The 12,341-nt window shown below is 44.3% G+C and overlaps 1 protein-coding gene across 2 annotated transcripts in view; it reads right to left on the minus strand.

Annotated features, from left to right (window-relative positions):
* Window positions 1–10,930, minus strand: part of DESI2 (desumoylating isopeptidase 2) — a 45,339-nt gene extending 34,409 nt beyond the window's left edge. The window contains exon 1 of one of the 2 annotated variants that reach the window (XM_027564681.1): window positions 10,650–10,930. In XM_027564681.1, the coding sequence (XP_027420482.1) occupies window positions 10,650–10,691 (42 nt within the window). In that variant the 5' untranslated portion in view covers window positions 10,692–10,930. The remainder of the gene's footprint in view (window positions 1–10,649) is intronic. The other variant, XM_027564682.1, reaches the window with a different exon arrangement.
* Between the last annotated feature and the right edge of the window lie 1,411 nt (window positions 10,931–12,341).

Genomic DNA, 12,341 nt, shown 5'->3' on the forward strand with positions numbered 1-12,341 from the left:
CCTGGAACTGATACTTGTATAGCCACGGTCGCAGCAGCGTTATTTCCAATAGCTAAAAAGTGAAAGCAAACAATGTCAATCGACAGATAAACACACAAAGTGTGGACTATTATTCAGCCTTGAGAAGGAAAAAACTGACACGTGCTCAACAGGGATGAACCCTGAGAACAAGACGCAGAGAGAAATAGGTCAGTTACAAAAAGACAAACACTGCACGATTCTACTTGTATGAGGTGTCTATTCATAGACAAAGAAAGCAGAACGGTGATAACCAGGGACTGAGGGGAAGGGGAAGTGGGAAATGGTTGTTTAATGGGTATAATCTCACTTTTGAAAGATGACAAAAAGCTCTGGAGACTGGTTGCACAACCATGTGAATGTACATTGAACTACGCAGCTAAAAATGATCAAGACAATAAATTTCGTGTATATTTCAATAAAATTAAAGAGACAAAAAAAGTTTGGAATTTTTTCAGAGCCTTACAAAGTAGTCCTAGAAAAGAAAATGAGTAGTAGCCACAAAAACTTTGGAATGATAATAAACGGAAACTGGCCCAGCCATATACTAAATATATTGTAAAATTATATTAATTAAAATAGTGTAGTAATGAGACTAATCAATTCTGTATGGGCAAGAATTCAATATTATGATAAGGATGACATCACAATTTGGTGAGGAGAGACTTTTATTTCAAATAATGTGGGGTCAACTAGTTAATTTTTGAGTTTTCATTTCATGGGTAAGGGACTATCACAGTCAAATACTAAAATACATTCCAGATAAATAGAAATGAAACTGTTTTACACATATCTTGTTTCCCTTTACTATTGCTCTGCCTTTCTCACAGTTTAATACTCTGGATATTCATTGGGCTGATGCTGAAATTGAAGCTCCAATACTTTGGCCACCTGATGCGAACAGCAGACTCAGTGGAAAAGATGGTGATGCTGGGAAAGACTGAAGGCAAAAGGAGAAGAGGGAGGCAGAGGATGAGACGGTTAGATAGCATCCTCAATTCAACGAACATGAATTTGAGCAAACTCTGGGAGACAGTGAAGGACAGGGAAGCCTGGTGTGCTGCAGTGCATGGGGTGTTAGAGTCAAACCACTTAACAACTGAACAACAATAATAATATTATTTTGGCAGTCTTCTCTTTATATTCTAATAAAATATCTAATATCACCCAACTGGGTAATATATGAACAATAATAGTGCTTTGGAATTTAAATATCTTACAGAAAATCTTGACAGTCAACAAATGGAAAGTATAACTTGTCTTAAGAAAAATCTGTTTAACAAAAGAATTCACCTAAAATAGTAGGCTCTAAATTTAGTTTCACTAAACTCTGTTTTGTTAACTTTATCCCTCATCACGTGACCTTGGGACTGATATGCACTGCACCACTGTAGTCTGAAGGGTCTGCAGTCGGTAACACGCTTGGACCCTTAATATCTGAGTACCTGTCAATCAAAAAAGCTTCCATACTTTTCGAATACGTTTGACTCTTTAACAACATGGGAACGCCTGAAATGTAGACTTTATTTTCCCCAATAACTATAGTCGGCCTTTGAATCCAGTTTCTGCATCTGTGCACAAGGAGGGCCAACTATGCGATTTGAGCATCTGCAGATTTTGGTATCTGGGGTGGGGCCTGGAACCAATTCCCCGAAGGGTACTGGGGGATGACTGAACATCAGATTTTCCATTTTAAGTTACTAGGTTAGCATTTATTCCATGGCAAGTCAAAGGACTGCTGAAAGGGAACACTGAACATTTTGGGGTTTACAAAATGTCTTTCACAGATGGTGTGGTAGGCAGAATGACTTCTTAAGATGTCTAGATCCTGGTCTACAGAACCTGTGAATATGCTATATTACATGGCAAAGGGACTTTCAGAAGTAAAGTTATAGACTGCAAGATAGATATTCCCCTGGAATACCCTCGTGGGTCTCATCTAGCTGGGTCTCCAGCATTGCAGGCAGATTCTTTATTATCTGACCCACCAGGGAAGCCCTCAAGATACATATTCCCCTGGAATATCCTCGTGGGTCTCATCTATTTATAAAACTCCACAAAAGCAGAGAACTTCCTCTGGATGGATGTGGAATCGATGTGGCAGAAGGGGAGGCCAGAGCTATCTAAAGTGTGACAAGGACTCAATGCATTATTGCCGGTCTGAAGATGAAGGATGCAGGTGAGGAATGCAAGAGGCTTTAAGCACCTGAGAGGGGCCTGGCTGACACAACAGCAAGGAATGGGACCTCAGCCCTACAACTGCAGGTAACTTAATTTTCCTAACACTCTAACAGGCTCTGCAGCAGATTTGTCCCTGCAGCCTAGGCTGGCTGATGACCTGCTTCCAAACCTGTGAGACCCAGAGGAGAGGAACCAGCCTAGTCCACCCGAACATCTGACCTACGCAAGTGTGAGAGAATAAATCTGCACTGTCATAAACCACTAAGTTTGGGGCAATTTGTTATTGTGGGAATATAAAACAAACATATGGAGGCACTGGATTCTTTTACATACTAAACCACCCTCCGCCCCCCAAAAAAAGGAGGAAAAAAGAAGAGCAGATACTGTTAGGGATAATGTAAGAGGGCAGATTTATGACTGTCCTTTTTTTTTTTTTTTTTTTTAAAGCTAGACCTGTGGGTCACTGTTTTTAGAACAAGTGGTAGGAGAGTCACTGGTCCAAGAAGCATACTTGGTACAAGAAAATTTAGTCCAGTTCCCATTAATCAGGAATTACTTCCTATTAATCAGATACTGACAATGTTTTTGGAGGGATTATCTTCCAAGGAGTGACTAACACCCAAGTGCAAACAATAAACCAGTTAAGAACATTTCTTCAGTGTAGTTCCACAGTGTTTAAAACAACCTCCCTCCCCCCGAAAAAAGCTACGCCACAGAACAATAATTGTATTTTTTCCTATCCTATTCCCCTTCTTGGTCACCCAATTCCAACAATAAAGCTAAAATCCTACAATAAACTAAGTAAAAGTACAGGAAAAAAACCCCCAGCAACAGGCATTTGACACAGGAGAAGAGGGATCAGATAACTTTTTCATACCATTTAAGTACTGGCACCATTCCAAATAAAACTGCCTAGTCAAAATCCCATTCATTTAGTAAATATTACTTACAGAACAGCTTCTAGTGACAGGCCCTGTTCTAAACACTGGTGACAGTACAATGCTATCAAGTAATTTCCCCTTCACGGATCACTGCCTTGCTGTGCCAAAGGGACTTGCATTACTCGATGAAGCTGTGAGCCATGCCGAGTAGGGCCACCTGAGATGGACCGGTCCTAACGAAGAGTTCCGACCAAGCATAATCCACTGGAGGAGGGAATGGCAAACCGCTCCATGAGAACCTCATGAACTGTATAAAAGGACAAAAAGACACGACATCGAAGGACGAGGCCCCCGCGGTCTGCAGGTGTCCAATACGCTCCTGGGCTACTAATAGCCCAGAGAGAAGGAAGCGGCTGGGCCAAAGTGCAAACGACGCTCAGTTATGGATGTGTCTGGTGATGAAAATAAAATCCGATGCTGCAAAAAATGGTACTGCATAGGAACTGGAATGCTAGGTCCATGAATCAAGATAAATTGGACGTGGTCAAGCAGAGATGGTAAGAAAAAACATCGACATCTTTAGTTCACATCAGTGAACCAAAATGGACGGGAATGGATGAATTTAATTCAGATGATCTACTACTATGGGCAAGAACCCCATAGAAGAAATGGAATAGCCCTTATAATCAACAAAAGAGTCCGAAATGCAGTACTTGGGTGCCACCTCAAAAATGCCAGAACGATCTTGGTTCGTTTTCAAGACAAGCCATTTAACATTACAGCAATCCAAGTCTATGCCCCTGCCACTGATGCCAAAGAAGCTGATTAGTTCTATGAAGACCCAGAAGACCTCCCAAAACTAACACCAAAAAAAAATGTTCTGTTCAATGGGGATTGGAATGCAAAAGTAGGATGTCAAAAGATATCTGAAATAACAGGCAAATTTGGCCTTGGAGAACAAAATGAAGCAGGGTAAAGGCTAACTGAATTTTGCCAAGAAAATGTATTGGTCATAGAAAATACCCTTTTTCAACAACACAAGAGACGACTTTACACATGGACATCATCAAATGGCCAATACTGAAATCAAATTGACTACATTCTTTGTAGTCAAAGATGGAGAAGCTGTATACAGTCAGCAAAAACAAGACCTGGAGCTGACTTTGGCTCAGATCATCAGCTTCTCATGGCAAAATTCAGGCCTAAAGAAAGCAGGGAAAACCACTAGGTCAGCCAGGTATGACTTAGATCAGATCCCCTATGAATATGCAGTGACGGTTAATGAACAGATTCAAGGCATTATATCTTGCAGACAGAGTGCCTGAAGAACTACGGACGGAGGTCCGTAATATTGTACAGGAGGCAAACAAAACCATCCCAAAGAAAAAGAAAAGCAAGAAGGCAAGGTGGTTATCTGAGAAGGCTTCACAAATAGCCAAAGAAATAAGAGAAGTGAAAAGCAAGGGAGAAAGAAAGGGAAAGGTATATCCAACTAAACGCAGAGTGCCTAAGAGCAGCACAGAGACAAGAAGGCCTTCTTCAGTGAACAATGCATAGAACTAGAAGAAAACAACAGAAGGGGAAAGACTAGAGAGCTCTTCAGGAAAACTGGAGATATCAACGGAACATTGTGCTCAAAGATGGGCACAATAAAGGACATAAACGGTAGAGACTATGTTTGTTTAATCTATATGCTAAGAAATGCCAGGCTGGATGAGTTACAAGCTGGAATCAAAACAGGCGGGAGAAACATCAACAACCTCGATATGAGGAGGATACCACCCGAAAGGCAGAGAGTGAAGAGAACTAAAGAGCCTCTTGATGAGGGTGAAGGAGGAGAGTGAAAGAGCCAGCTTAAAACTAAATATTAAGAAAGCGAAGATCACGGCATCCGGCCCCACTGCTGCTGCTGCTAAGTTGCTTCAGTCGTGTCCGACTCTGTGCGACCCATAGAGGGCAGCCCACCAGGCTCCCCCGTCCCTGGGATTCTCCAGGCAAGAACACTGGAGTGGGTTGCCATTTTCTTCTCCAATGCATGAAAGCGAACAGTGAAAGTGAAATCGCTCAGTCGCGTCTGACTCTTCGCGACCTCATGGACTGCAGCCCACCAGGCTCCTCTGTCCATGGGATTTTCCAGGCAAGAGTACTGGAGTAGGGTGCCATTTCCGGCCCCATTACTGCATGGCAAATAGAAGGGGGAAAGGTGGAAGTAGTCACAGATTTCCTCTTGTTGGGCTCTAAAATCACTGTGGATGGTGACTGCAGCCCTGAAATTAGAAGACATTTTCTTCCTGGCAGGAAAGCTATGACAAAGCTAGACAGTGTGTTAAAAAGCAGAGACATTACTCTTTGGACAAAGGTCTGTATGTCAAGGCAATGGCCTTCCCAGTGGTCACGTAAGGTTGTGAGACTGGACCGTAAAGAAGGCTGAGTGCCAAAGAATTGATGCCTTTGAACTGTGGTGGTGGAGAACACGCCTGAGAGTCCCTTGGATGCAAGGACATCAAACCAGTCAATCTTAAGGGAAATCAACCCTGAATACTCACTGGAAGGACTCATGCTGAAGCTGAAACTCCATTATTTTGGTCATCTGATGCAAAAAGCTGACACAATGGAAAAGCCTATGGTGCTGGGAAAGCTTGAGGGCAGGAGAAGACGGCATCAGAGGATGAGATGGCTGGATGGCATCACCGATGCAATGGACATGAACTTGGGCAAACTTCAGGAGATGGTGAGGGACAGAGAGGCCTGGTGTGCTGCAGTCCATGGCGTAGCAAAGAGTCGGACACAACTGGGCGACCGAACGACAACAATCAAGTAACTTGCAGGCTAGTGGGATGGGCAGAATGATAATACATGCAGTTACTGAGACATGTAGAAAGTACAACTAGGGCCCAGAAGTTAAGGCAAGTCTGATGAGTAAAGGCTGAGCTACAGTCGGAAGGAACAGGGGTTGTATTAATAGCTGAGCAACGTTGGAATTGGACACTCCACACAGAAGGATCAGCATGTGTAAAAGACATTGGTTACAGTATAGCCTATTTGGATAACTTAAAAATTTCATTGTGTAAAGAGTGAGTATTAAAGTATATAGTGTATATAAAGTATAAAGTATATAAAGTATATAGTGAGTATAAAGAGTGAGTATTAGGTGGAGGAGTGGTAGCAGGGGACTGGTAGCAAAGGTTTTTTTTAATGTCAGGTGCACCAAAAAAGGCCTTAGTTATTAGACTTTATCTTACAGGTGAATTTTAAGCAGAGGAATGGCACCAATCATTTATGTTTCAGGAAGATTACTTTGGTCACAGAAGGAAAGACGGATTAAAATGAAGTAATATTTGAGACTGAAACTCATAAGAAGTCTATTACAGAAGCAGAGATAATGAGGGCCTGAACTTGAGAAGCAATAGTGGAAATGGGGATAAGAGAACTAAAGAATATTCAGAAAGTAAAGTATGTGATAGACAGCACAGGTTCCCAGCTATCCGCCTACTCACAACTCACCACAAAGGCTGGAAAAGGCACACACCCTCCTTCTCAGCTTCATCACAGTCACTGTGAACCAACTCTGGACAATCTCTCAGGAAAGGAAGGTGGCTCTTGCAAAGTCTTTCCCTTCTACTATTAAAAGGAGAGGTGCATGTGGAGAAAGGTCCTACCTACCTGTCTTCACAGCTCAGTGAATGAGGACACCATGGTGCGTGACAGTCATGTTACAATGACGAGGGGACGACGCAGGAACAAAAGCCAACAGGCCTAGGACAGCTGAGTGAAAAGATGAAAAAGTCTTGGTCCTTGCTGACTTGGCTGAGCTGCTCAACTAATACAGGGACTGCTTAATCTCTGGATTAAGGATCCTTCCAGTTTAAGTCACTGATCGTCAAGCTCTCTCTTACTTTCAGATAAAATTAACCAAACTAAGAGACAGGAAGGGTTTGAAGGGTTTGTAATAAAAAGTAATTTAAGTTTTACTCCCAAGGTGTTGGCTTGGGAAACTGAGCAGAAGATGCTAGTTATCGAGATAAAATTACAACACAGGAAACGTGTGTGTGCACGCCCGCGGGCGCATGTAGGAGGGAGGGCTGGGTAGAGAAAGGGGAAGGGGCCTGAGGTCAGGAAAGGAGAAAGGGGAAAATGTTTGTTCCTGGACATGTTGATTTAAAGATACTATGGAATCACTTAGGTTAAAAGCATATTCAGGTGAGTCTGAAACGCTTTCAAGAAGACGGAATTAGATTTACAGATGTGCGGGGAGTCAGATCCTGTCATACCTGAATGGCCTCACACTCTTGGAGAAGTACAATGGGGTGGGGAGGAGGATCAAAAGAATGGAGTCCAGACAAAAACTTCTTCATCTGAAGACTCCTAGAAGGTGTCTATGACTCTGAAGATGTACAGATACTACTTAAAAATCGGGAAGAAAATTGTTTATAGAATGAAATCTACAAACATCATTATATTACTGCATATTTTTGGTTTCTAAAAATTCATTTAGCAGCACAAAATCTGAATCTATGACAAAGGAAGACCCTGTGCACAAGTGACTGCCAGAGACTGGCCCAGCAATTGAAGCTAACCTGAATCACTTGCTTTACTGTGTATGCCAGTAAATTAGCAATATGTGAATAACCTCATTCCCAAAATACATGTGAAAGAGTTATGGAAGAAAAGAAATCATCAGCAGCTCCCAGTCTACTGAACAGGAAAAACACAGTCAACTAGAGCAGGCAACAGTCTCACAGAGAAAGAGGAACAAGGATACACCGCAAGAGGTGCCTATGAACAGTGGCTGTAAGCACAAATCAAAGGCTGATTTTCATGCTTACAAAGTCTAGACGAGACAGACAGCTGATGTACCAGGCCTGTACCGACAGACCACAGCAATCCTCATCAAAGGCATTTATGATGAATAGGAAGTACTACCAAAGATAAAAGGAATTTGCCCTTGACATCAAGCAAAGATGCTTCAAAAACCAAAACCGACTTGAGAAAAAATGAGTATAATAGCTACAAATTTATACCTCAATCCACTGGTCTTGATTCTAAAACATAACTCTGACCACACTGCTCCTCACCTTGAAAACTTTAAGTGGTTCCCCCTGGCTCACAGACCATCCCCTCAGCCCCAAACTAATACAAATTCTAGCCAAACTGAAAGTTTTGTCTCCTCTCATGCCTCCTCCACTCCAGCTACACTGCATTTCCCAAATACAACCTGTGCTTTCCTCCTCCTGCCCGTCTGTCCGTGCTGCCTATTCCTTGCCTGCGGAAACTCTCCATTCTTCAGGGTTTCCCCCCTTTATTCCTCAGCATTCCATGATCCTACGAGAGCGCTGTCTTCTTGGCACCTTGTTCTGCTCTCACCAAAACCATGGCATTGTTCCGAATTGTTACGACTGGTGTATCTCCCCCACGACACTCTAAATGCCTCACAGAAGAAAGCGTAATTCACTCATTTTTGTGACTTTTACAGGGTTCTAACTAAATAACTGTAGGTTGCTGAGTTAGTGACATAAGACACTTACTTACAGACCAAAAGCCCTCAGGAGAACATATAAACTCAAGTTTATTAGAAGTCTAGTAACAGCTATTTACCATTTCTGATAAACATTCACATGCTCCTCCTGTTGACAGGAAAAAGCAATATATAAGAAATAAACACAGGAACTATTCAGTAGAAAAAATAATGAAACAGACTGTGATCTAGAAATTCTAGATCCTATTTGTAGCTCTCTGGGCAGGTACCTTTTTCTCTATTTACTTTGCAACTACCTACTTCACAAAAGCTATATGAAGAAAAATATCTTTGTTATCTAGTTAACATTTTAAAGATCTTTCAGAACACTCCTCCCTTCAAAACATACTGGTTTGAGAATCATCTCTAGCTTTTCCTACGTTTACCACATAGCAATGATTTCTGTTATTCATAGACTACCTAAAGTGTAAAGAAGCCCATTATAAGCCAAAGAATATATCTCCAGTTTTATTAAAAAAGCAAAATGTTCTCTTCCTCTACTTTCACAGATTTCTTTTAGGCAATGCAACTGGCCCTCTGGCCACTGCATAATCTTATCTATAAAGGGGTTTAACAACCTAGAAGAAAATGTATACTGTGCTCTCAAGAGCAGAATATATCCTGAGGGATGGTGTGCAACAATCTGCACGAATAAATAAGAAACCAAATTCAGATATCTCAAGGGGGACTGGGCAGAAAGAGTAAAAGGGCAATAAAATTCTTGAAAAATCAAGGCTTCCACAGCTATGCACAAAAAGTCTAGATCTAGAGAATTATTTCTTAACCAGTGACATAGGCCAAAGACTTTACAAAGTACCATGCTCTTTTAAAATCTCTGGTTCTGATTATTCCTCTCTGGAACTTTTTCCTATCATACTCCATTCTTCTCAGTATGCTAACCTATCTCCTTTCACCTCCAAGTTCATATGCAAACTCAAAGGAGTACTCTCCTCAGGTCCCAAGCAGTCTCTAAGGCCTTCTCACATAATTCCCAGATTGAGGCATAGGAATTCCTTCCTACCCAAGAGGTTACAGTGCAAATTTAAAAACTTAAAAACAATACAAGGGAACACAAAGTTGAGATCTGTGAGTGAGAACCAAGACTCCTAACCTCCCGTATCTTGGCTCTTCTTCATCTTTAAGCCAACAAAAACAATGCTGGGGACTTTTTCACTTGTCAATCCACTTAGGAAATTTTAAACATCTCAAGTGGAGGTGACCTCTTATAAAACAAAAACTAATCAACCGAAAGGAAACAAACTCAAGCATGCATCTAACTGCAACAGCAACTGTGTACCGGTTATTTCAGTGGCGATTAAACGCAAACCAACGTCTGGACTCATTCCTGTGTGCTCGCAGTACTCCAAAAGTTAGATGACATAACAAACCCGTTCTTCTCTCCCGCTCCTGCGGCCACGTCAGATACCTGTTGCATCACCTGGTAAGACGTCTCCAGATTCTAGGAAAGGAGTACCACCATGAACCCCTAAATAGCTGGGCTATTTTCTGGATAAATTTTAGCCTCATTCATTTTAATGAGGTTGCCTTGGAGGCTAGGGTGTGTTGGCTCCTGTTCACCTTTAAAGAGACTCTAGCACTGGCGTCGACAAGCGGTGACTTTCTGGACTTGGAGGGGCTTGGGAGTTTTTGAAGACGGGCTGCTTCGGCAGAGCGGGCAACTGGGGTGGGAGAAGCGGGGTTGCCCCGGAGTTCCGGTGATGGAGTGGGAAGTCCGACCTGCGACCCAAGCTTCGCGGAAAGGGCACTGCTCGTCAGCCAGAAGGTCGGGCCCAGCCCAGGGTCCGGGCCAAGTCGGGGCACGAGGGAGGTTCGAGGCGAACCGAGTCTTGGCCAAAGCCCCGGGGCAGACCGGGAAAAGCTAACAAGCGCGTAAACGTTTGCAGGGATTAAAAAAATAATCGTCCCCTCCCCCAACCCCGGTGAACCAAGCGGGAGGCGGCGACGCCAGACTGGAAACGCGAGGGGCCGGGTCCGAACCCATCGGCGAGAGAATGCCGGCCGGGGCCGGGCTCGGGCGCCGGCGCCGTACTCACCATGTCGTACACGTTGAGCACCACTAACTGGTTAGCCCCCATCCTCCTCCCGGCGGCCGCCGCCTCGCGCTCCAGCCGCTCCGTTCCGCGGGGCCGAAGCCGTTCTCACCCACGCGGACGCCTCAGGGGGCCGGAGCCGGGCCCTAAGCGCACAGCCCGGCCGGCGGGAGCCAGGGCGGAAGCATCGGGAAGCTACTCGCTCCCGGGCGCCGCCGACAGGACCCTCTGCGCCTACGGTGCCGGACCGCTGGCGGCCCGCTCCGGCTCAAGCGCCTCCCTCGGCGGCAGACACGTGGGGGAAGGCGGGGCCCGAGCAAGGGGCGGGCGCCGGGCTCCCGGGGGCGGGGCCGGCCGGGGCTGGGCCCGCCTGCGCTCTAGCCTCCACCGCCGCACTCGCACCTAAGATGGCGAAACCTTGGTACTTTTCCGCCCGGGAGGAGCGTGTTCCCAGAAAGACTACAATTCCCAGCATGCAATGAGGAAGCGCAGAGGCGGAGTCTCAACTGCAGTCTTTCCTTGCGGTGCACTTCCAGCTGTCGACTACAGTTTCCAGTATGCTGCGGGGGCCGGGTCCTGCTTGCCAGGCCTAGCCCGACTACAGCTCCCAGCATGCAGTGCTTGCGGTGTGCGCCCTTGCCTTGCCGTCCGTCCTTGTGGGCCCTGAGGTTGTCCATATGCTTCTTTTATCCGTTATTGTTGCAATTGGTATCTGTCGCGTTGAGCTTGATGAAGCCTTACGAATGTGGCAAAAGATTACATTGATAACCCTGTTTTCCAAGTCCCTCCTCACTATTATTTTGCAAGGGGAGAAAAATAGAGGAAGGTGGGTTACTGGCAGGAGAAGGGGTATAACATGCATCCAGTTAATTCTCAATGTGGAATTTTACATTTTATGAAACTATCCTGCTGCAATGGGAAGATAGCACAGTGCTCATAGATTAGCACAATCCTGGGACACAGTAGGTGCTTTTACATTCATTCAAAAAATATTTGTTGTGTACCTGCCCTTCACCAGGCAGTGATGTAGGCCCTGGGGACTATGGCGTAAACAATAGGGAGGACGAGCAAAATATGCTTTGTAGAGAGTTAAAATAGGATGAAGTGATTGAGAGTAACCTTATATTGGCTGCAGTGGGAAGGTCTGCGTAAGCTGCTGAGGTTTAAGCTCAGAGTTGAGTTCAGCTCAGTTGCTCAGTCCTGTCCAACTCTGCGACCCTATGGACTGCAGCACTCCAGGCTTCCCTTCCTGTCCATCACCAACTCCTGGAGTTTACTCAAACTCCTGTCCATCCAGTCAGTGATGCCATCCAACCAACTCATCTTCTGTCTGGTTTTCCTCCCACCTTCAATCTTTCCCAGCATCAGGGGCTTTTCCAATGAGTCAGTTCTTCACATCAGGTAGCCGAAGTATTGGAGCTTCAGCTTCAGTATCAGCCCTTCCAATCAATATTCAGGACTGATTTTCTTTTGGATTGACTGTATCTCCTTGCAGTCCAAGGGACTCTCAAGCATCTTCTCCAACACCACAGTTCAAAAGATCAATTCTTCAGAGCTCAGCTTTCTTTACAGTCCAATTCTCACATCCATACATGTCTACTGGAAATACTATAGCTTTGACTAGACTGACCATTGGCAAAGTAATATCTAAGCTTTTTAATACACTGTCTAGGTTTGTCATAACTTTTCTCCCAA

Source organism: Bos indicus x Bos taurus, chromosome 16 (assembly GCF_003369695.1).
Source record: "Bos indicus x Bos taurus breed Angus x Brahman F1 hybrid chromosome 16, Bos_hybrid_MaternalHap_v2.0, whole genome shotgun sequence".
Lineage (NCBI taxonomy): Eukaryota > Metazoa > Chordata > Mammalia > Artiodactyla > Bovidae > Bos > Bos indicus x Bos taurus.